Raw genomic sequence first — 20,490 nt, 5'->3', positions numbered from 1 at the left:
GGTCCTTTTTAGAAAGTGCCCCCTGCACATCAGCTGTCGTAAAGGTTCCTGCGGGACATGAAAAGAACACTCAGCTGAGATTTTCTACAGAATCTAATGCAGGGACTCTTCCAAGGAGTGGGCAGGGTTAGCATACTGATCTAGAGGGTGGTCAGCAGCTGCTGACTCAGCAGTGGGAAGCAGTGGAAGCAAACACAGTCTCCAGAACTTGGGAAAATTGGGAGCCATGAAGAGAGGCTGCTCTAGCCAAAAGGCCTCCCAGCCCTAGGGGCACAGCAGAGGAGTGGGCATGACATTCCCCAGCTCTCTCTCTCCTCCTGCCCTCTGACTGCCTACTTATTCTTCCATTAGCTGAACCCTGTGGTTGGCTGTAAGCCAGAGGGCACGGGTACCCAGGAAGTTCGGCATGTGGGCAAAGTTGACATTTTTTATGACAATGTGAGTCCTGACTGTATACAGTGCCAGACGTTACAGTGTGGTAGATACGGAGCTGGTAGGAAGCTGAAAATCAAATGCCTTGAATTTGATCACTGAACATCAGTTTCGCCATCCAGACACTAAAAAACAAAAGCACAATGATTTCCCTTAGGTCCAAAACATACAATACCTATGTCCCACTCTCTTCCTGGAGTCTTCACTTCAACTGTATAGTCCTTGCTGGAAACCTAGCTATGTGCACAGGGAGTGAATTCAGTGTCTGTCATACCTCCTCCAACACTCTGTCTCCACACAGACCTTCCTTTTATTTCCAAGGAGGACGTTCTCTCTGCCTAATTAATATTATTAGCTTTGTGACATCCTGTTCTTGGTAGTGCCAGGAAGCTCCACCCTGCGTCTTCTCTCAACGTTAACCTTTGTTATTTCCTCCCCTGAAACGCTCTCCATCCTTAACCGCATACCACATGTGTTTGCTTTCTTGTTTTAGCCTCTGTCACCCACTGAAGCTCTTGAGGCTTGAGACCACTTCTTTCATTTTCCTATCATTGTCTTCCCAGCTCTGCAGAGGAACTGAACCAAAATTGCTGAATGTTTGTGAGATTGAATTCTTTAGTGGTTTGCTTGCTCTAAGGCTTGAAACAGTTCTGGACCCAAAGAATATTTTGTCAACTGAATGGATGGATAATGAGACAAATGAACAAATAAATAAATGAATGAAGTTGTTCAGTCATGATTAGGCTAAAGTATGAAGATCTCACATATGAAACTCAGTAGTCACTTTCCTATAGTCATAACTTAGAGTTTTTTTTCCTGTTTCTCAGGAGAAAGTCAGTGGAGGAAGCTGATGTTGGTGAAGTCAAAGTCACCAGGACTAAGATAAAATAACTCCCAGCCCCAGTGGTCCCTCACTCTGGCTACTTTTTAAAAAAATTCTTAGGTAGCAGGACCTGCCCCGGATCACTTTCCAGATTTTCCAGAGGTGAAGCCAGTGCATAGGTATCTTTCTTAATGCCCCCCAGGTAGATCACATGAGAAATATTATGGTGCAAAAGTAATTGCCATTTTTGTCATTGTTTTTAATTACTTTTGCACCGACCTAATACTATTCTAGTGTAAGACCACAATTGTCCGAATGTAAGTATCATTTTGTTGTTGAATTTTTTTCCTCAATTAATATTTTAGGTAGCATCTACTATACAATTAGGCCCATGGTCTTTAGGATTGTTATCCATCACCCTTTCTTATCTGTAAGCCTTTGCTCCCTTTTTCTTGATACCTGAATGTTTTCTCCCATTCTGGCTAATTCTGCTCATCCTTCAGGGGCCAGCTGAAGACCTCCCTCTCCCATAGAACCTTCTGTGATGCCCTCCCATGGTGACTTTTCACTGCCAGAATTTTCATGACACACCACCTCTGACAGTTGGTGGACTTTAGCATCTACAACTCTATAAAGTGTGTTTTATTTTTCCCTGGGCAAGTGTAATTTGGTCTCCCCAAGTGGACTCTTATTAATTTACTTCATATTCCTTAGAGTACCTAGCAATGCCTTGTCTCAACGGGCATTCACAAAATACCTGCTGAAAAACTAAAAGGAAGAAGAGAATATGGTTGGAGGAAAATATGCAATAATAAATGTTCACATTCAGAATTATAGAAATGAAACTCAAATATAAATTTGAGCATGATCAGCAGAAATTAGAGATGAGTGTTAATATTATTATCCAGTGATAGCATATTTTCCATGAAAAATAATGTCTTATTAGAATGTCTGGAAGAAGCAATATAATTGGAAGTGTGAGAGCCAGAGCCTGTGTTTATACCCCAGCTCTCTCTCTCATTCATTACCTGTCCATGGGAGATTTCTGTAACCGCTTTAATCTTTGGTTTCCTTCACAGATCAGTACCCCTCATCTAAGGTTGTGGTCAGGATTTAATTAAATAGTGCATGTGACATGGTAATGGCTCAGGAAATGAGGACTCATGATCATCATTGGCATTATTATGATAGAGCAACAGTATCTGATATAGTTTGGCTCTGTCCCCACCCAAATCTCTTCTTGAATTGTAGCTCCCAGAATCCCCAGTGTCATGGGAGGGACCCGATGGGAGGTAATTGAATCATGGGAGAAGGTTTTTCACATACTGTTCTCATGATAGTGAATAAGTCTCCCAAGAGCTGATGGTTTTATAAAGGGCAGTTCCCCTGCACGTGGTTCTCTTGCCTGCCACCATGTAAGACGACCCTTTGCTCCTCCTTCGTCTTCTGCCATGATTGTGAGGCCTCTTCAGCCATGTGGAACTGTAAGTCCATTAAATCTCTGTTTCTTTATAAATTACCCAGTGTCAGGTGTTTCTTCATAGTAGTATGAAAATGGACTAATACAGTATCAGACAATTTTGATGTAACTACAGTATCAGACAATTTTGATGTAACTGAAAAAAAGATCTAGTCATGAAATTAGTGTGGTGAATAGATGAACAATTGGGTTTTTTGATTACCCCAAATCTCAATCTGATGTTTCTTCCATGCTTCCCACAGAAGGTTGTAGCTGTGTGTGTGTGTGTGTGTGTGTGTGTGTGTGTATATGTATGTGTGTTTTAGTAGAAGTCAGCAGAATTAAATGCTTGCAAGAAAAATTAGTTGTAAAAGTAGTTTCAAAGTTGAAAGTTCTTTTTAATTAACTACGGTTAATCATTACACAATGTATATATACTTCAAAATATCATGTTGTATAAAGATACATACATACAATTGTATCTGTCAGTTAAAAACGTATAAAACTGAATGTTCTTCCTTCTGTGAACTCAAGTGCCTTCTTTAAATTTCTCAAGCTACATTACCTGGGGCAAAAAGGGAACTGGTAAAAGATGAAAAGCAGAACATTCTCTTGTGTTCATACGTTCTGCTTGAAAGGATAGCACGCCACATCACTTCCCTCCCATTTCAAATAGCAAATTTATGTGCCTGACATTTGTCTGATTGTTCATATACATCACAGTCAGACTCTTATCTGACCTTCATTTTCCCCAAAAGTTGAATGACTTTGACAGATAACTCAACTTCTCTGTGTCTCAGTTTCCTCCTCTATAAAATGGACTTGGTTGAAGGTTTGTTTACATGAGTTAATACATGCAAGGTGATTAACAAAAACCCTAGTGCATGACAAGAACTCAAAGATGTTAGATATTTTTGGCTATGATTTGTGTTGTGTTTTTTTCCAATATGGTCTTATGTTGGACATGTAGTTCAGAGATGCTCTGTGAAAAAGCTGTTGCTCTTTTTACTCTGCCACCATATCTTCATCAAGGTTGCTTTGCTTTTCTTTGAAAGCCATAGAAGGGTGCTCTTTAAAGTGGCTCCAGTGCAGAATAGGGTCTCCAATCCAGGGATTCTTGGGTAAGCAAGCTCCCACAAATTCAATTAGAGCCCTTATGTTGACATCAACAGGACCTATGAGGTAGATGTGCTACCTATAGTATAAAAAAAGAAACCCCAAGGCAGTAGCCATCTCTATCTTTGTAAAAGATTATATATGCGTGCTCACTTGAGACCCAGAGAGTTTGGAATGGCAGCTAGGGGCCTTGCCAAGATGTGTGCTGGCTGTGTAACTTCTGGGTTATAGTATTTAATGGAACTGTAAACAGCTCAATACTCTTTGTTCCATGCACAGAGATAAGATGATGACTTTATGCATAATGGATCCCTGAATATTCAAGAATTTGCCAGACTCTATTTTTTACCAAAGATGACATTAGCCATCCACCCATTTTCAGTAATTTATATGGTTTGTCAGCTGTCAGGTCCCCAAAGACTACCATAAAAACCCATTGATCAGCAAAGCTGGGTTTGTTAGACATACTGAAGTAAGTATCCTCCCTCACTGCAGTGGATCTGAAATGCTCTCTTGAAAGAGTCTTAGTGTCAAAAGGAGAAATGAAGGCAGGGTATTTATAAGGCTGTAGGTCCTTGGCTGGGAGATTTTAAGGTGGGTATTGCAAGGTGGGGAACCACTGGGATTGGGCAAAGTTTTAACTAGTAGCACAGTGATGGGAGGGTCTTGAAATGGGTCATGATGAGCAAACTAGTACTCTTGATAAGCCAGCTCTCTAGCTCACAGCCTAAACATTCACAGGCGAGTATTTCCTAGAGCAAGCACTTAAATTATTTTTGATCAATCTCAGCATGGTCTAAAACAGGGATAGGAAAATATACCTGTCCCAGTATCGTTTAACCCAGGGCCAAAAATTATGGTGATTTCACCGCCTGCATTTACTTTTCTTTAATCAGATAGTGGGGGTATTTTGTCTTTAAATCTCTCTCTCTCTCTCTTTCACTTTCTCTCTCTCCTCTTCCTCATTATGCTATTTATTGAAAAGTCAAACTTAAGTTACTTTATTTAATGTATGCAATTCAGGGCACAAAACTACCAAGAAACAAAACAAAGTATAAGAAATCATTTTACACATAGAAGAATATGACAGCTGTCAGATAAAAGAGTATAACCTTTAACTGTCATACCTTTTAGGAAAAGAGTTCCAGGACCACTTTCCAGAGATTATACAACTCAGCCTTGGTGCTTTGGTGACATTTTTTCAAAGTTCTGGCACACCCAAGGTCATTGAAGAAGGCTATCGTTCTAAGCAAACCTAATTTTGTACTCCTAACTGTTGATCTCTTGGGGATTAAGAAATACGAAATTCTGTGGTTCATTTATGAAATGCTGTGATCAAAGATGAACCCATGACTTTCACAGATGGCCACTACCAAATATTGACATACAAATTATTTTCAATTATAATTACTTAAAAAAATTACTGTGTGAAGAGATTTCTACTTCTTATAGTAGCTGCATTGCCAGTTGCTGACAGGCATCCAGTTTGGGACAGGCATCATTTTCCATTAATAGAGCCTGATCTGTTCTGCCTTTTTGGTAAACATTTAATAGAAGAATTCTATTAAATGAAGAAACTAGGATATGTATACTCCATTTTAGCATGAAAAGAGAGATCATAGATACATCTGAGTTTTGATTACTTTCATTTTAAAAGAATCAATTATAGTCTTTTGTCTGTAACATTATCTAATTTTAAATAAAATTAATTCAGGCTCTGAAAACAAAAGTGAAGGTTATTTTTTAAACTAATCAAAAATGTAGGTGAGGGTCAGGCATAGTGGCTCCTGCCTGTAATCCCAGCACTTCGGGAGGCTGAGGCGGCAGGATCACTTGAGTCCAGGAATTCTAGACCTGGCTGGACAACATAGTGAGACCTTGTCTCTACAAAAAAAAAAAAAAAAAAAAAAAAAAAAAGTCAGGTATGGTAGCACGTCCATGAAGTCCCAGCTACTCAAGTGGCAGAGGCGGGAGGATCACTTGGGCTCAGGAGGTTGAGGCTGCAGTGAGCCATGATCGTGCCGCTGCACTCTAACCTGGGCAACAGAGTGAGACTCTGTCTGAAAAAAAAAAAAAAAAGTGATTATGGCTTCTGGCTTCTTGCCATCTAAATGTTTATCATCTTGATCTAAACTTTTAATGTGTGCAGGTGGTACTGAAATTTGAACATCAGAATGTTGCTGGGATCAGTTTTGGCTTAGAACGAAACAGTACCTTAGTATTGATGGCTGTATCTTATAACAAAATTGTTTTAGAATCTGCGGATTTAAAACATTGCATGGAGACCCAGGTAAATTTAGTCAGTTTAAGCCAGAATTTGCCTTGTATGCAACAGCCAAGATCTGAATTACTTTCAAATGTCAAGGACAACTCATTCTTCATCCATTCTGGGGCTAAATAAATTTTGTATGTATTTTGAAAATGAGCAAGAATAATTCTACCTAATTCTCAGTATTTGTGCCTAAGTGATTCTCTTTAAAAAATTCTGTATTTGGACCTGAAGCATTACGTGGCAACTGTAGAATGAGAGTTTACGGTTATGGACCATAGCACTCCAATTCTCTGTCTTCGCCTCTCACGCCTACCAGTCTCAGAGGCCCTTTCTTCCCATTGCCGGCTCTCTGAGACTCAGCCTAGAATGATGATTCAGCCTGTTGAAATTCTAAAAGGATCAACCTTTGTGTAATCCCCACTGCAAAGGCCACAGCAGCTTCCTCTTCTGGAATATTAAGGAGGAAAACGTAGAGGTCATTTGTTCTGGTCAACCAACCCCTGGGACTCCTACAAGAAGCCTTGGCCTAAGGAGCTGTTATTACAGCAACATTTGGTAAATTCTATCTAACATCGACTCAAGATAAATGCTTTAATTTTTTAAAAGCATTCAGTGAGTGTGGTATGTGAATGTTTTCCATCTAGAAGGACTCTCAAAATGATCTCAATTAGCAGCCACTCCAGAGGGTTATTGCTTCTCAGGGCCATATTGAGAGTTTATATGCATCCAAATACTCGTTTGTATAGCAGATGCACACACACAATAGTATAACAGGACTTCAGGGTGTCCTGGACCTCTCTCTATATATTTTTTAAATTATTATTATTATTATACTTTAGGTTTTATGGTACATGTGCGCAATGTGCAGGTAAGTTACATATGTATACATGTGCCATGCTGGTGCGCTGCACCCACTAACTCGTCATCTAGCATTAGGTATATCTCCCAATGCTATCCCTCCCCCCTCCCCCCACCCCACAACAGTCCCCAGAGTGTGATGTTCCCCTTCCTGTGTCCATGTGTTCTCATTGTTCAATTCCCACCTATGAGTGAGAATATGCGGTGTTTGGTTTTTTGTTCTTGTGATAGTTTACTGAGAATGATGATTTCCAATTTCATCCACGTCCCTACAAAGGACATGAACTCATCGTTTTTTATGGCTGCATAGTATTCCATGGTGTATATGTGCCACATTTTCTTAATCCAGACTATCATTGTTGGACATTTGGGTTGGTTCCAAGTCTTTGCTATTGTGAATAATGCTGCAATAAACATACATGTGCATGTGTCTTTATAGCAGCATGATTTATAGTCCTTTGGGTATATACCCAGCAATGGGATGGCTGGGTCAAATGGAATTTCTAGTTCTAGATCCCTGAGGAAACGCCACACTGACTTCCACAAGGGTCGAACTAGTTTACAGTCCTACCAACAGTGTAAAAGTGTTCCTATTTCTCCACATCCTCTCCAGCACCTGTTGTTTCCTGACTTTTTAATGATTGCCATTCTAACTGGTGTGAGATGGTATCTCATTGTGGTTTTGATTTGCATTTCTCTGATGGCCAGTGATGGTGAGCATTTTTTCATGTGTTTTTTGGCTGCATAAATGTCTTCTTTTGAGAAGTGTCTGTTCATGTCCTTCGCCCACATTTTGATGGGGTTGTTTGTTTTTTTTCTTGTAAATTTGTTGGAGTTCATTGTAGATTCTGGATATTAGCCCTTTGTCAGATAATAGGTTGTGAAAATTTTCTCCCATTTTGTAGGTTGCCTGTTCACTCTGATGGTAGTTTCTTTTGCTGTGCAGAAGCTCTTTAGTTTAATTAGATCCCATTTGTCAATTTTGGCTTTTGTTGCCATTGCTTTTGGTGTTTTAGACATGAAGTTCTTGTCCATGCCTATGTCCTGAATGGTAATGCCTAGGTTTTCTTCTAGGGTTTTTATGGTTTTAGGTCTAACATTTAAATCTTTAATCCATCTTGATTTTTGTATAAGGTGTAAGGAAGGGATCCAGTTTCAGCTTTCTACATATGGCTAGCCAGTTTTCCCAGCACCATTTATTAAATAAGGAATCCTTTCCCCATTTCTTGTTTTTCTCAAGTTTGTCAAAGATCAGATAGTTGTAGATATGTGGCATTATTTCTGACGGCTCTGTTCTGTTCCATTGATCTATATCTCTGTTTTGGTACCAGTACCATGCTGTTTTGGTTACTGTAGCCTTGTAGTATAGTTTGAAGTCAGGTAGCGTGATGCCTCCAGCATTGTTCTTTTTGCTTAGGATTGTCTTGGAAATGCAGGCTCTTTTTTGGTTCCATATGAACTTTAAAGTAGTTTTTTCCAATTCTGTGAAGAAAGTCATTGGTAGCTTGATGGGGATGGCATTGAATCTGTAAATTACCTTGGGCAGTATGGCCATTTTCATGATATTGATTCTTCCTACCCATGAGCATGGAATGTTCTTCCATTTGTTTGTATCCTCTTTTATTTCCTTGAGCAGTGGTTTGTAGTTCTCCTTGAAGAGGTCCTTCACATCCCTTGTAAGTTGGATTCCTAGGTATTTTATTCTCTTTGAAGCAATTGTGAATGGGAGTTCACTCATGATTTGGCTCTCTGTTTGTCTGTTATTGATGTATAAGAATGCTTGTGATTTTTGTACGTTGATTTTGTATCCTAAGACTTTGCTGAAGTTGCTTATCAGCTTAAGGAGATTTTGGGCTGAGACAATGGGGTTTTCTAGATATACAATCATGTCATCTGCAAACAGGGACAATTTGACTTCCTCTTTTCCTAATTGAATACCCTTGATTTCCTTCTCCTGCCTAATTGCCCTGGCCAGAACTTCCAACACTATGTTAAATAGAAGTGGTGAGAGAGGGCATCCCTGTCTTATGCCAGTTTTCAAAGGGAATGCTTCCAGTTTTTGCCCATGCAGTATGATATTGGCTGTAGGTTTGTCATAGATAGCTCTTATTATTTTGAGATACGTCCCATCAATACCTAATTTATTGAGAGTTTTTAGCATGAAGGGTTGTTGAATTTTGTCAAAGGCCTTTTCTGCATCTATTGAGATAATCATGTGGTTTTTGTCTTTGGTTCTGTTTATATGCTGGATTACATTTATTGATTTGCATATATTGAACCAGCCTTGCATCCCAGGGATGAAGCCCACTTGATCATGGTGGATAAGCTGTTTGATGTGCTGCTGGATTCTGTTTGCCAGTATTTTATCGAGGATTTTTGCATCAATGTTCATCAAGGATATTGGTCTAAAATTCTCTTTTTTTGTTGTGTCTCTGCCAGTCTTTGGTATCAAGATGATGCTGGCCTCATAAAATGAGTTAGGGAGGATTCTCTCTTTTTCTATTGATTGGAATAGTTTCAGAAGGAATGGTACCAGCTCCTCCTTGTACCTCTGGTAGAATTCGGCTGTGAACCCATCTGGTCCTGGACTTTTTTTGGTTGGTAGGCTATTGATTATTGCCACAATTTCAGCTCCTGTTATTGGTCTATTCAGAGATTCAACTTCTTCCTGGTTTAGTCTTGGGAGGGTGTATGTGTTGAGGAATTTATCCATTTCTTCTAGATTTTCTAGTTTATTTGTGTGGAGGTGTTTGTAGTATTCTCTGATGGTAGTTTGTATTTCTGTAGGATCGGTGGTGATATCCCCTTTATCATTTTTTATTGCATCTATTTGATTCTTCTCTCTTTTTTTCTTTATTAATCTTGCTAGCGGTCTATCAATTGTGTTGATCCTTTCAAAAAACCAGCTCCTGGATTCATTAATTTTTTGAAGGGTTTTTTGTGTCTCTATTTCCTTCAGTTCTGCTCTGATTTTAGTTATTTCTTGCCTTCTGCTAGCTTTTGAATGTGTTTGCTCTTGCTTTTCCAGTTCTTTTAATTGTGATGTTAGGGTGTCAATTTTGGATCTTTCCTGCTTTCTCTTGTGGGCATTTAGTGCTATAAATTTCCCTCTACACACTGCTTTGAATGCATCCCAGAGATTCTGGTATGTTGTGTCTTGGTTCTCGTTGGTTTCAAAGAACATCTTTATTTCTGCCTTCATTTCGTTATGTACCCAGTAGTCATTCAGGAGCAGGTTGTTCAGTTTCCACGTAGTTGAGCGGTTTTGAGTGAGATTCTTAATCCTGAGTTCTAGCTTGATTGCACTGTGATCTGAGAGATAGTTTGTTATAATTTCTGTTCTTTTACATTTATTGAGGAGAGCTTTACTTCCAAGTATGTGGTCAATTTTGGAATAGGTGTGGTGTGGTGCTGAAAAAAATGTGTATTCTGTTGATTTGGGGTGGAGAGTTCTGTAGATATCTATTAGGTCCACTTGGTGCAGAGCTGAGTTCAATTCCTGGGTATCCTTGTTGACTTTCTGTCTCGTTGATCTGTCTAATGTTGACAGTGGGGTGTTAAAGTCTCCCAGTATTAATGTGTGGGAGTCTAAGTCTCTTTGTAGGTCACTCAGGACTTGCTTTATGAATCTGGGTGCTCCTGTATTGGGTGCATATATATTTAGGATAGTTAGCTCTTCTTGTTGAACTAATCCCTTTACCATTATGTAATGGCCTTCTTTGTCTCTTTTGATCTTTGTTGGTCTAAAGTCTGTTTTATCAGAGACTAGGATTGCAACCCCTGCCTTTTTTTGTTTTCCATTTGCTTGGTAGATCTTCCTCCATCCTTTTATTTTGAGCCTATGTGTGTCTCTGCACGTGAGATGGGTTTCCTGAATACAGCACACTGATGGGTCTTGAGTCTTTATCCAATTTGCCAGTCTGTGTCTTTTAATTGGAGCATTTAGTCCATTTACATTTAAAGTTAATATTGTTATGTGTGAATTTGATCCTGTCATTATGATGTTAGCTGGTTATTTTGCTCATTAGTTGATGCAGTCTCTTCCTAGTCTCGATGGTCTTTACATTTTGGCATGATTTTGCAGCGGCTGGTACCGGTTGTGCCTTTCCATGTTTAGCGCTTCCTTCAGGAGCTCTTTTAGGGCAGGCCTGGTGGTGACAAAATCTCTCAGCATTTGCTTGTCTGTAAAGTATTTTATTTCTCCTTCACTTATGAAGCTTAGTTTGGCTGGATATGAAATTCTGGGTTGAAAATTCTTTTCTTTAAGAATGTTGAATATTGGCCCCCACTCTCTTCTGGATTGTAGGGTTTCTGCCGAGAGATCCGCTGTTAGTCTGATGGGCTTCCCTTTGATGGTAACCCGACCTTTCTCTCTGGCTGCCCTTAACATTTTTTCCTTCATTTCAACTTCGGTGAATCTGACAATTATGTATCTTGGAGTTGCTCTTCTCGAGGAGTATCTTTGTGGCGTTCTCTGTATTTCCTGAATCTGAATGTTGGCCTGCCTTGCTAGATTGGGGAAGTTCTCCTGGATAATATCCTGCAGAGTGTTTTCCAACTTGGTTCCATTCTCCCTGTCACTTTCAGGTACACCAATCAGACGTAGATTTGGTCTTTTCACATAGTCCCACATTTCTTGGAGGCTTTGCTCGTTTCTTTTTATTCTTTTTTCTCTAATCTTCCCTTCTCGCTTCATTTCATTCATTTCATCTTCCAGGACTGATACCCTTTCTTCCATTTGATCACATCGGCTCCTGAGGCTTCTGCATTCTTCACGTAGTTCTCGAGCCTTGGTTTTCAGCTCCATCAGCTCCTTTAAGCACTTCTCTGTATTGGTTATTCTAGTTATACATTCTTCTAAATTTTTTTCAAAGTTTTCAACTTCTTTGCCTTTGGTTTGAATATCCTCCTGTAGCTCGGAGTAATTTGATCGTCTGAAGCCTTCTTCTCTCAGCTCGTCAAAGTCATTCTCCGTCCAGCTTTGCTCCGTTGCTGGTGAGGAACTGCGTTCCTTTGGAGGAGAGGTACTCTGCTTTTTAGAGTTTCCGGTTTTTCTGCTCTGTTTTTTCCCCATCTTTTTGGTTTTATCTACTTTTGGTCTTTGATGATGCTGATGTACAGATGGGTTTTTCGTGTGGATGTTCTTTCTGTTAGTTTTCCTTCTAACAGACAGGACCCTCAGCTGCAGGTCTGTTGGAGTACCTGGCCGGCCGTGTGAGGTGTCAGTCTGCCCCTGCTGGGGGGTACCTCCCAGTTAGGCTGCTTGGGGGTCAGGGGTCAGGGACCCACTTGAGGAGGCAGTCTGCCCGTTCTCAGATCTCCAGCTGCGTGCTGGGAGAACCACTGCTCTCCTCAAAGCTGTCAGACAGGGACATGTAAGTCTGCAGAGGTTACTGCTGTCTTTTTGTTTGTCTGTGCCCTGCCCCCAGAGGTGGAGCCTACAGAGGCAGGCAGGCCTCCTTGAGCTGTGGTGGGCTCCACCCAGTTCAAGCTTCCTGGCTGCTTTGTTTACCTAAGGGAGCCTGGGCAATGGCGGGCGCCCCTCCCCCAGCCTCGCTGCCGACTTGCTGTTTGATCTCAGACTGCTGTGCTAGCAATCAGCGAGACTCCGTGGGCATAGGACCCTCTGAGCCAGGTGCGGGCTATACTCTCCTGGGGCACGGTTTCCTAAGCCCGTCGGAAAAGCACAGTATTCGGGTGGGAGTGGCCCGATTTTCCAGGTGCCGTCTGTCACCCCTGGAAAGGGAACTCCCTGACCCCTTGTGCTTCCCGAGTGAGGCAATGCCTCGCCCCTGCTTCGGCTGGCGCACGGTGCACTCACCCACTGACCTGCGCCCACTGTCTGGCACTCCCTAGTGAGATGAACAGGGTACCTCAGATGGAAATGCAGAAATCACCTGTCTTCTGCGTCGCTCACGCTGGGAGCTGTAGACTGGAGCTGTTCCTATTCGGCCATCTTGGCTCCTCCCCGCTGGACCTCTATATTTTAATCATTCAGCCTCCACACACTAGGGACTCAAAGTGTGAATGGGTGGAGGAGGTAGTGGTGACAGCCCCTTTATACCCCTCCCCCTCCCACTCCCACCATCAACCAAGCCTAACTCTGGCTTTTGTAAAAAAATGAATTTTTTTTGGCCGATGGCGATGGTGGCCCTGTAATCCCAGCACTTTGGGAGGCCAAGGCGGGTGGATCATGAGGCCAGGAGATCGAGACCATCCTGGCTAAGATGGTGAAACCCTGTCTCTACTAAAAATACAAAAAGTTTAGCCGGGTGTGGTGGCGCATGCCTGTAGTCCCAGCTACTTGGGAGGCTGAGGCAGGAGAATGGCGTGAACCCAGGAGACAGAGCTTGCAGTGAGCCGAGATCACACCACTGCACTCCAGCCTGGGTGACAGAGCAAGACTCCATCTCAAAAAAAAAAAAAAAAAAGAACTTTTTTGTCCCCATTCTTCTCCTTTTTCCTCCCCCTCCCCCCAGGTATACAAACTGTCACTCCCAAAAGAAATGACAAATTTGTTTAAAATAAATCCTCCTCATAAATACACTAAGTAGGTGCTTAACTCTCTAATTAATTTTAAATACATTTTTATAAACATTTATTTAAAACGAATGAAGCCCAGCTTTCCTTTGGGCTTGGTTTGAGCCTCGCCCACATGAGAGGATTCGTGCTAGGTCTAAAGAGCTGAAAGCAAGCCAGTGGGCTGTCGAAAAGTCCTGCACAGCCGCCAGGCAGTGTTTGATTTTACCATCCTTTAAAACTTGCTTTTATTAAAACATTCTTTTTGTTCATCTGGGTTTTTTTTAACCAAGATAGTCTTCATCTCTTTCAGTAAAAAGAAACTACAATTACCCTCTATTAAAGCATTATAAAGAAGCAAATGAAAGTAATTAAGGTTTTATTAAGGAATTTTTATTAAACCAATCATTGCTCATGAATATGGATAATATCAAGGAAAAGAGCCATTCTGTGCCTGAAATAAAAATAAACTATATTTTAAATACCTTTAGTGTATGTAAATGTCTTCTCAGTTAAACTTTCAAAATTATATTTGGAACAGCAATAATTTTACACTGATAAAGGAAAGCTATTGAATGGAAATAATAAAAGAAAGATGCTAATAAAGCAAATTTATCACAGATTATAATCTGGAAGGAATTAGCATATTTTCATCAGGTAAATTTAAATTTTCCAGTGACCATCAACCAAAATATTAAACCATTTTTCATATTATCCTCAGATATGAACAGACATGGTAATTTGTTACGAATGCTGAAAATTGGTGTGAATCCAATCAGTTTTATAGTTTTTCCTCAGATTGAAATTTTAGTATTACCTGGGTTAATTTAGAATTATCAGGGAGTTAATATAAGAAAATTACTCAAATGAAGCACCAGAGATAAGCCTTTTAATACAAAGCAGATTAATATGTTTCAGTGCTATAAATTTTTCTCTACTAGCTAAAAGTAGAATTTCTGTAGATTCAAAGTAAATAATCCCACCTAAATAACATTTTTCTATTCTCGTTTGGATTTATTATTTGTGAAATTACATCTTGCAGCTGCTGTTTTATTTTTTCTAGGCATGACGTCATTTTGCTAACACTATAATACTTACATAAGGTTCAATGCTTACAGCACATGGCATCCTATAAGATCATACCATCCAGCTGTTATTTTTTATTTTTCTTTAGTGCCTGTTTGGTGAACACTCATGTTTGTCAGGGCATATTCTGTATGCCAGGGCTTCTGTAGCTCTGTGTGTTCTGCATACGATGGGCATTCAGACAAGTGTCTGCTTTCATTTTATGCCTGGGACCCTGCTGGAGGATGGAACAGTGAACAAATGACAGAATGAGTTAGTGTTGAGGTTTCTGCTGAAATTAAATAGGAGATCTGACAGCAAGCGTCTGGGAAGGTAGACTAGACTGATCCAGGAAAGCCTCTCTGAGTTTAGCACATTTAAGGTGAAGTGAATGGAAGAAGGATTGGCCATGAAAAGATCTAGGAAAGAATGTTCCAGAATGAGGCAGCAGCAAGTCCAGGGATCTGGGACACAAAAGAGCTTGTGTGTTCAAGAAGAAACAGGCCATTTTGGCTGGAGCATAGTGACTAGAGCTATATGGTACCTTGGCCACCAGCACAGGGATTTTTTGTTTTCTTCACTGATGTCTCCACTCCATGTCAAACAGAACCATGCATGTAGTAGGTCTTTAATATTATGGAATGGATAAATGAATGAATTAATGTGATTCAAGATGAATTTAGAGATTTAGAGAAAGGCCTGATCATGAGGCTACCGTAAGAAGTTTAATTTTATTTTAAGCATAACAGGTTATTTTTGAAGGGGTATGTAGTAGACTGAATAATGCCCCTACCCTGCAAAAAAAGCCCATGCCCTAATTCCCAGAGCCTGTAAATGTTACTTTTCATGGTGAAAGGGACTTTGCAGGTATGATTAAGGTAGGAGGGCTTCATATGGGGAGATTATCCTGGATTATCCAGGTGGGCTCAATATGATCAGAGTGCCCTTATGAGAGGGAGGTAGGAGGGTCAGAGTCCAGGAAGGAGATGTGATGATGGAAGCCAAAGTCAGAGGGAGGTAAGATCTCAAGCCAAGGAATGCGATGCAGGCAGCCCCCAGGAGCTTGACAAGATGAGGAAACATATCCTCCCCAGGATCCTCTGGAAGGAGCCAGCCTTGCCAGCCCATTTCAGACTCCAGACCTCCAAATACAAACCTATAAATTTGTGTTTTTCAAGCCCCTGTGTGGTGATTTGTTAAGGCAGCAATTGGAAATAAGAGCAGGATTTTTCCAAATTAAAGAAAGTGTTGGGTCACTTATTGAATTGCAAACGTGAAGAATGATACATTTTTTTAAATTAAATACTTGTCACTTAAAATGCATTTTAAATTTAGTTACAAAGTGTAGCTGGATCATCCTTGCTATATCTTGTATACTCTCACATTGGAATTTGGAAGGAATAAGGGAACAAGTGGATTTAGGTAAGAGAGGAGTAAGAATTAAAGTGTCATGGAAAGGCGAGAGGGAAAAATGAGTCCATCCATTGTAGAAGGGCAAAGGGATAGGAAAATGAAGCAGAGAGAAGAAAGCAACAGAGAGAGTGGGAGCTTCATAGGAAAGGAAAGGTATATTGTCTATTGCTGCATAACAAATTACTCCACAAAACAACCAACATTTATGTCACCCACTATCTAAGTGTGAGGAGTGCAAGTAGGAGCCGCAGATTTGGGTGGTCCTGGCTCAGGGTCTCTCATGAGGCTGCAGTCATTCGAAGGCTTGGTTGGGGTTGGAAAATTCACTTCCAAAATTTCGGCTGAAAGCCCTAGTTCTTTGCCATGCTGGTCTCTCTGTAAGGCTGCCTGAGGGTCATGATGGCATGACAATTGGCTTACCCTCAAATAACAATCTGCGAGAGGGTTTGGAGGGAGCCACAAAGCCTTTTTAATGATGTAATCTCAAGTCACAGGCACTTCCACCATGTTTCATTGGTCACAAATGAGTCACTAAATCGAATCCCCACTCATGGAGAGAAGAATTAGGCTCCACCATTTGAAGGAAATGTCCAAGAATTTGTGGACATATTTTAAACTACTATGGAAAAGGGGAGGGAGGAGTGAAGTAAAAGTTTGAGCAAAAAATTTATTTTCCATTTGTTCAGAGGATGCCTAGATGCATCCAGTTCTCTCCACTAATCTCTCTTCCGTCAGTCAAGACGTGTTTGTGTGTGTATGTGTGTGTGTGTGTGTGTGTAGCAGGAAAGATGTGGAATTCCCAGTTGTTTCCCACTTTTACTCCTGCCAGATGATATAAATCTTCATCTCAGTTGTCTCCAGAAACTGCTACTTCTATGCTTAAACCTGTCTCATGTCCAGATGATCTAACCAAAACTCAAAATTTTGAGGACCCCATGCAGCTGGTTTGCTGAATTCCCCCTCAAGAAAATCTGCCACGTTACATCCACTTTACCAAGACTTCATCCAGAGGTGATAAAGTTGCTCGATAGAGATTCATTGCAGTTGTAATAAGTTCAGGAAGCATTGTGCATTGCAGTTATAAATTAAGATAGAAGGTTCAGAGATATGGATCGAGTACTGTGATCAGTTCACTGGAATGTGACTCGCAGATGGAGACAGCCTGGAAAGGTAGAATGAATGTGAACTTCTGTTTGTGCGTGATTCTGAATTAGTACACTAATTAATGGGAAAAGTGAAGGAGATAGAACAGTCTATAAAAAGATATCCCAGACTGCATATGCCTTTCCATTCTTTCACTTCTTGTCAGGTGCTAGATTTGGCCTTTAGGTTTTCTTTGATTTCCTTCCTCCCTTTCCCTATTTCTTTTCTGTTTGTAAGAAAACCGTAAAAATAGCTGTATTCTCATAGAAAGCCTTGAGATTTTCATACTCATTGCACGTAAAAAAATGCGAAGGTTTCTCTTTGCTGTTTTGTTTGTTTGTTTGCTTGCTTGCTTTCCGGAGACAGAATCTTGCTCTGTCACCCAGGCTGGAGTACAGTGGCATGATCTCAGCTCACTGCAACCCCCTCACTCCCAGGTTCAAGCAATTCTCCCGCCCCAGACTCCCAAGTAGCTGGGATTATAGGCACACGCCACCACACCCAGCTAATTTTTGTATTTTTAGTAGAGATGGGGTTTTGCTATGTTGCCCAGGCTGGTCTCGAGCTCCTGACCTCGTGATCCACCTGCCTCAGCCTCCCAAAGTGCTGATATTACAGGTGTGAGCCACTCACCCGGCCTGCTATTTAGTTTTTAAAGGATATCTACTGTACAGCAAAACATGTCACCCATGTTTTAAAACATTTATAAGCCTCAATTTTTAGATATTGGTATTTTAAGTCTAGATTTGGGAATGAATAAAAATGCACATTTTGTTCCTATATTTTCGCATTGTATACTTTGAAGAGCAGACACAAATGTCTTAATATTATATTCCTGAAAGTTATCCTCAGATACTGGGGTAGATACTAATTTCTTTTTAATATACTATTTAAAACTGCAAAATCAATTATTTTACTCTAAAAATTAACATTTTTGTGAGGCTGGAAATGAATGAAGTCATTTTGATTATTTAGATTACCAAACTTTGGTAAAACATTTCTCAGTGGATGAATAAGCAGCTTTGTGTTTTATTTAAAACAAGATAGATGCATATGTTAATATTCCTAGTATTTCAAATTATTCCAAATCAGAATATATTCTGAGCACCTTCTGTGTACCATTGAGCATTTTTTGTGTACTCGATTTAGGATACTAATGGCAATACAAGCACAAACAAAAGTGTATATAAAATGGTCAAATTCACTAAAGCACGGTTGGACAAAATTTTTCTGTAAGGGGACAGTTTGTAAATTGTTTATGGTTTGTGGGCTGTACAGTCTCTGTCACTAATACCCAGCTATTCCTTCATAGGACAAAAGCAGATGTAAAAAATTTAGAAATGAACAGACATGGCTGTGCTTCAATAAAACTTTATTCATAAAAAAAGAGAAGCTAGATTTGCCTTCAAGTTAACCCCCTGTACTGAAGGATTATCTTGTGCATGCTGGGCACTACAACCATTTTGTTTCCTTTGCATTCAGTTAAATAGAATTTCCAGTAAATGGTATTTCTAAAGACAGTTGAGTTTGCCTCTGTAGTCACATTTTTATTGAACTTTATAGTCACATTATTTTTATAGTCACTTATTTAGTTATTAACAGTCAGATTTGTATTATTAATGTCATTGGATAGTTCAACATGTGCAATGCAAGGAACCAATCAAACAAATTTTAGAAATAAATATGTTCTGTTTGTTCTATTCGTAACACAGTAGATGGAACAAAATCGCATTTCATTAAAATATATCGAAAGCTCATGAAAAACATAAGCTAGAAGTTCTATTTCTAAAGACAACTATAGTATTTTATTTCCAATATCTGCAGTGGTGGTACCTGTTTAGGTTCAGGGTGTATACAGGCTTTCTTTCAAAGAAAAATAGAATGTTATTCTCTGTTCCTTTTTTGATTTATGTAGACTGTTCTAACAAAAAAAGAATAATTATTTAAAAGCATTTTCAAATGATGTTATAATATATATGCAATGTTTATGAACTTTTCTAGAATATCTCCTTTTAAAAAATATTTAGAAGCCTAAAGCATTGTATTTGTCCTTAACATTTTGCATTGCTCTGCCTGCATGAATTACTGTGACACTCTGTCCATTGTGGACATGCCCTCTTCTTCCCACCTCTCCCTTTGTCATTATTTAAGGAGGAACATTCTGTAGGTCTTCCATGAGCATTGCTTTCAGAGAAAAGCTGACAAAACTGTCACAAGGGGCAACAGTTTAAATTGCTTGTTGAGCCAGTTGTCATCTGACCTGATGCTGGATTCTCATAAGGGTCCTACCCATGGTAGCTGGTTGTTTATGAAAGCACTTAGCTTTCATGGCAACCACATGTGCACACTGAGGTCTTGGGTAAAACAAAGATGTTCTGCTAGTCCATTTCAAATAACTTTCACATCTCTTTGGTCTTGGTTAGAATTTAGCAACTTGGGTCCATTGGATTAAAATGGAACAGAAGCGTTGTGGATAGCCTCAGTTCAATCAGACCTCTCAACCTTGATTATGCTCCCTGAGGAAATAAAGATAATCATGTCACAATTTCTCTGCTCACTCATCAGATTTTTCACAGAATGCTTTTAATGGGTTCACACGAATGTTCTAAAATCAAGATTTTAGATCTAAAATCTAAAATCTAAAAAATTTAATGGGGACACACTCTAGGATGTGTGTCCACAGTATCTTCATCCTTCCTGCCAGTTCCGTTAACTCAAATAAGGAAGACAGTTTTGAGATGAGAAAAACTTGTGGCCACCCAAAAGCTCTTCTTGTGTGTCTCTTGCAGGAGTCCTTTGGAACCTCTCCTCGTGCGATGCACTCAAAATGCCAATCATCCAGGATGCCCTGGCAGTACTGACCAACGCGGTGATTATCCCCCACTCAGGCTGGGAAAATTCGCCTCTTCAGGATGATCGGAAGATACAGCTGCATTCATCACAGGTGCTGCGTAACGCCACCGGGTGCCTAAGGTCAGTCCTGTGTCATGAGTGCCTCCCCCCCCACCATCTTCCCCTGGTCAGACACTGTTTCTTTCTATAACTTTAGTGGCTCTTTTACTGAGAATCAGACCATTCTGAAAAGATGAATGTTGATGTGGCAGCGGAGTATAAGAAGTTCATTTAAAATTTTCTAACCAGGTAATAAAGACATATAGGTATCTTTCTCTACGTAATTAATGTTAGACTTATTTCACATGATTTCTTAGGTCTAAGGTGAAAAACAAACATTTTTATTCCAACCCAAAATAAGTCATTTTCTTTGGCCAAAAACAATAGTTCTTGGTAATTTCACATTATATCATGCATGTAGCACAACCAGGCAGACTGACTGGTTGGGCAGAGTTCATAACAGATACATAGGGATCTGGTTGTCACAAGTAGCTATTT

At 40.0% G+C, this 20,490-nt stretch overlaps 1 protein-coding gene across 5 annotated transcripts in view; it reads left to right on the top strand.

Moving 5' to 3' along the window:
- CTNND2 (catenin delta 2) overlaps positions 1–20,490 on the top strand; it is a 948,913-nt gene that overhangs the window by 742,197 nt on the left and 186,226 nt on the right. For all 5 annotated transcript variants that reach the window (XM_024247287.3, XM_054555411.2, XM_054555413.2 and 2 more), the window contains one exon: positions 19,890–20,073. In XM_024247287.3, the coding sequence (XP_024103055.1) occupies positions 19,890–20,073 (184 nt within the window). The remainder of the gene's footprint in view (positions 1–19,889; positions 20,074–20,490) is intronic.

The sequence above is a fragment of the Pongo abelii genome, chromosome 4 (genome assembly GCF_028885655.2).
Source record: "Pongo abelii isolate AG06213 chromosome 4, NHGRI_mPonAbe1-v2.0_pri, whole genome shotgun sequence".
NCBI classification, from domain to species: Eukaryota; Metazoa; Chordata; class Mammalia; order Primates; family Hominidae; genus Pongo; species Pongo abelii.
Note: the sequence above shows the minus strand (reverse complement) of the source record. Positions and strands in the feature narration are given on the sequence as shown.